This window comes from Nannospalax galili, unplaced genomic scaffold, assembly GCF_000622305.1.
Source record: "Nannospalax galili isolate Female #2095 unplaced genomic scaffold, S.galili_v1.0 scaffold591, whole genome shotgun sequence".
Taxonomy (NCBI): Eukaryota; Metazoa; Chordata; class Mammalia; order Rodentia; family Spalacidae; genus Nannospalax; species Nannospalax galili.
The window spans coordinates 1943526-1948048 of NW_008330926.1; the positions used below are offsets into that span (position 1 = coordinate 1943526).

At 50.4% G+C, this 4523-nt stretch overlaps 1 protein-coding gene across 1 annotated transcript in view; it reads left to right on the plus strand.

Annotated features, from left to right (window-relative positions):
- Crabp2 (cellular retinoic acid binding protein 2) overlaps positions 1-4523 on the plus strand; it is a 5437-nt gene extending 914 nt beyond the window's left edge. The window contains exons 2-4 of the mRNA XM_008853409.3: positions 3274-3452; positions 3644-3760; positions 4121-4523. Coding sequence (XP_008851631.1) covers positions 3274-3452; positions 3644-3760; positions 4121-4171 — 347 coding nt within the window. The 3' untranslated portion in view covers positions 4172-4523. The remainder of the gene's footprint in view (positions 1-3273; positions 3453-3643; positions 3761-4120) is intronic.

A 4523-nucleotide genomic window follows, 5' to 3' on the forward strand; every position in this document is an offset into this window, starting at 1 on the left:
TTCGGTTCTCCCAACCCCCCTCCCCACCTGTGAGACAAATATTTTCCTACAGCAAAAGCAGCCCTAGAGCCATAAAATCGCTCTGGGTAATTACCACTTTCTTAGATTTCAACAAACGTCTTCGTGTGAAACACCAATCCCCCATTTCCAAAAGTGTAGGATTGCCTCCTTTCTAGTCTGGGACCAGCTGCAACTGCAGCTGGGTGTTTTGGTAAGGGGGTGGGACACGGAATCCAACTTTCCTCAGGATTGGAGGGGAGCAGAGGGTCTAGGGAAGAGGAGAGAGCTAGGACTTCATGCACTGGGGAGATATCTGAGGAGAGATGGAGGTTAACCACCACAGCAAGTGGAAACAGCCCCAGAGCCTAAGGGGCCGCATGCCTTCCATTTTATTTTATTTTTTTACTTTTTATTTTATGTGTACAAGTGTATTGCCTGCATGTATGTGAGCGCACCCATGTATTGCAATGCCTCAGAGGTCAGAAGAGGGCTTTGGATTCCCTTGGAACTGGAGTTAAGGACAGTTCACAGTGGCCATGTGGGTGCTAGTAATCGAACCCAGGTCCTCTGCAAGAGCAGTCAGTGCTCTTAACTGCTGAGCCATCTCTCCAGCCCCTTTATTTTACTTTTTTACTTTTTATTTTTTTGTCTTTTTGAGACAGGGTCTCCCTGTAGCCCCAGCTGGCCTGGAACTCACTATGTAAACCAGGCTGGCCTTGAACTCACAGAGATCCGCCTGTCTCTGCCTCCTGAGTCCTGGGATTAAAGGCGTGCACCACCGTGGCACTGCCTTCCATTTTAGAGCTGCACAGGAGCCCTGAATGGGCTGTGGGGCAGGAGATACCCTTTGAAAAGCTGCGGACTATACAAGAATGACTCTGGAACTGAAAGGTGCGCCCCCATGGGGCCAGCAGGGACTCCATTCCCATCTTTGCTTGTTGTAGCTCTTTCAGCTAACCTCAGCACTTACAGCCATATCTGCCTTTCTTGCTCTGCTCTTGCTGAAATTAAAGATCAAAGGACAGAAATTTTCCTTTCAGGAAATCAATTGCCACTTCCTCCTTCATTTGTTCTGAATTCTGGCCCTTCTCCCTAGTGGATCAGGTGGTGACCTGGCACTACCCCAGACCCTAGCTGGAGATAAAGGGCCAACACTGTTGTCTGTCTTCAGGCTGTTTGTCCTCCCTGCATGGTCTCTCAGAGCCACGTGCCTTGCTAGGGGGCAGATTGAAAACAGACCCATTTTCAAAAACACTGTCTTGAGTCTGCCAAGGTCAGCTGGCTGACCCTGCTCCCTCCCCCAACAGCTCTGTAGGCACCAGAGGCTGGCTGGAGGGAGGTGTCCTATGAACTCAGACTCTACAGACCCCTCAGTCCTTCTCAAGAGTCCATGTGGTAAAAGACACTCAGGGCACATGATGGTCAGGGGTCACACAGCAGGTCCTTCTGTTGAGAGAGTGGGCTTTGTGGCTGAGGGCAGTGACCATTTCTCAGGAACCCAGGGTTACAGGAGGTGGGGGTGGTAATGGCAGTTTGACTCTCTTGTCCCCTGTTGCACCCTGTAAGGATTCTTTACCCAGCCAGACCAAGAGAGTTGGGGGCTAGAGCTTAGTGCTGGCCCTCTGAGAGGTACTCTTATGTGCTGATCTTCCCTCTCAGCAGAGGCAGTGCTCTTTCATCCCTGTTCATAACTGAGAAGCAGAGAAGGGAAATTATATGGGGGACACAGCGACTGAATAAACAGAAGCTGAGTGGGACGATCTGGGGGAACCTAGGCTGGGGACATCAGGGTGAGGGAGGGGACGTTATCTTTATCTTCCCTTTCCTCTTTTCAGGACAGGAAAGAACTCCCTTGAGGGAGATATAGGAACCCTTTAGGAACACCACTGAGCAGACTGGTGCAGGGAATGTTGTCCAAGCCCCAGTTTGGGTGTTTTCTTTTCTTTTTCATTACTGTATATGGGTTTCATTCACTATACTCTCTTTTTTTACCCCTTGGGGCTTGCTTTTGTCTACAAAAATAATGTTTCTGGGGCTGGAGACATGGCTCAGCAGTTAAGAGCACTGACTGCTCTTGCAGAGGACCCAGGTTTGATTCCCAGCACCCACATGGCAGCTATGAACGGTCCTTAACTCCAGTTGCAGGGGAATCCGAAGCCTTCTTCTGACCTCTGTGGCATTGCACGACATAGGTGCACTCACATACATGCAGGCAATACACCCATACACATAAAATAAAAATAATAAATAAAATATTTAAAAAAAGTGTTTCCAGAAAATGTGAAAGTATACCTGGCCTCACTGGGCGTGGTAGGGCATGCCTTTAATCTAGCACATGGGAAGCAGAGGCAGATGGAACTTTGTGAGTTCAAGGCCTGGCCTACATAGTGAGTTCCAGGCCAGCTGCAGCTACAGGGAGACCCTGTCTAAATATATATATATGTACATACACACACACACACACACACACACACACACACACCTGCTGGGTGTGGTCATGCATGCCTTTAATCCCACCACTTGGGAGGCAGAGGCAGGATATCTCTATGAGTTTGAGGCTAGCCTGGTCTACATAGTGAGCTCTAGGTCAGGGAGACCCTGTCTCCAAAAAACAAAAAAAGAAAGAAAGTGAATGTGTACCTGGCTCCAAACATGTATCCCATGTGGTAAGTTTGAAGAAGCGACTGCTTCCATTTGGCAGCTGAGGATGCTGAACCGGAGAAAGGTTGAGCCATTTGCTCAGGGTCACCTAGCCTAAAAAAGGCTGAGGAGGAAATGACAGCTTATTCCTCAGCCTCTGACTTTCCAGGCTGTTGATCTTACCGTAGAGAAAAATCAGCCACCCCATTTCTCCCTCTGCGGGAATCTGCTTCTCATTTTTATGAGAACAGCGCTAAACAGGGTGGGTAGCTGGGGTGGAAGGAAGTGGCCTCTGCTTGTCAAGTCTGCCCTGAAGTGGGCACAAAAGAAGACTCAGTGAGTCTGATAAGCCTACTCCAGGAGGTCTCAAGCTGGGGTGGATGAAAACCAGAGTGATTTAAATTGAATGCTTACCAGGCAGGCCGTGGGGGAAGCTGTCCCTAAGGATGCTGGGAGTGAATTGCCAGGACTTGGTGAGCCCTGTCCATTTGCTGACTCGACGAGGTTGGGGCATGGTCCTCTCTGACTCCTCAACTTCTTGCCTATTACCCTTCCCCAAAATCAGGGCTCCAATGGGACTGCTCCAGCTGTCTCATGGCTGGGTGTGACAGGGCCCCTCCCCTCTCCCTGCAGGAGTAAATGTGATGCTGAGGAAGATTGCTGTGGCTGCAGCATCCAAGCCAACAGTAGAGATCAAACAGGAAGGTGACACTTTCTACATCAAGACCTCCACCACCGTGCGCACCACGGAGATTAATTTCAAGATCGGGGAGGAGTTTGAGGAGCAAACTGTGGATGGGAGACCCTGTAAGGTGAGACCCAGGAAGGTCCCTCCAGGTACCTGCTTACCATGCCTCTTACTGCCCAGCTTTCCTAGATTCTTTACTCTCATGGAGGAGTCCCTAGGGAGTGCAGGGGGCTGGAAAGGGGTCTGTCCCTTCTCCCTCTCACTGGTATGGCTCTTGCTATGGTCTCAACTCACTTTGCCATTGGTGTCTTGCAGAGTCTGGTGAAATGGGAGAGTGAGAACAAAATGGTATGTGAGCAGAGGCTCCTGAAGGGAGAAGGCCCCAAGACCTCTTGGACTAGAGAACTTACCAATGATGGAGAGCTGATCCTGGTGAGCCCTGTCCCCTTCCATCCCCTGGCAGACCCCTGCTGCCTTCAGCCCTCTCTGCCAGGCAGAGCAGCTGTGGCTACCCTCCCCACACTTCTTAGGGGAAACTTGGAAATAGTATCCCTTTTGTCTGCAACAAAGACATGCCCAGAGGCATGCCCACAGTTCTCTAGGGGGCTCTCCCTGACTGGAGGAGGAGGAGGTGGGTTTCTGCTTGATACCCACCAACAATGTCTGGGCATGCTGGGGTCTGTTCTTCCCTGTTTGGATGTGGAGGCAAAGCAGTCTACCTCCATTCAACCCTGTCTTCCAAAACCAATGTGCCCAGGCATGGTACCAGCCACCAATTACTTCTCTTTTCAGACCATGACTGCAGATGACATTGTATGCACCAGGGTCTACGTCCGTGAGTGAGTGGCCATGGGTTCAAGAGCTGCCAGAGCCCTCCTTCGTCTGCCTTCCTCCCCCAAACCACTAACCTCTGTCCCATGCCCATCTCCCATCTAGTTTTTCCCTTGCCTGAGGGCCACTGCCTCCTCTATGGCCTTTTGTTCTTTGCCTCCTCTGCCAACAGAGGGGGTTGGACTGTAAGAGTCCAGATCCCCTTCCGCCTTTACTGCCTCTCCCCAGATCGGCAGTTCCAGCTCCACACCAGGGTCTCCCCTTCCTTGAGACTGTCTCTCTGGCCTCTACTTTTTGTCCCCATAGTCTGTATGGTTTAGAATATTTATTTGTTAATTTTATGAAAATGCTTTAAAAAGTAAAA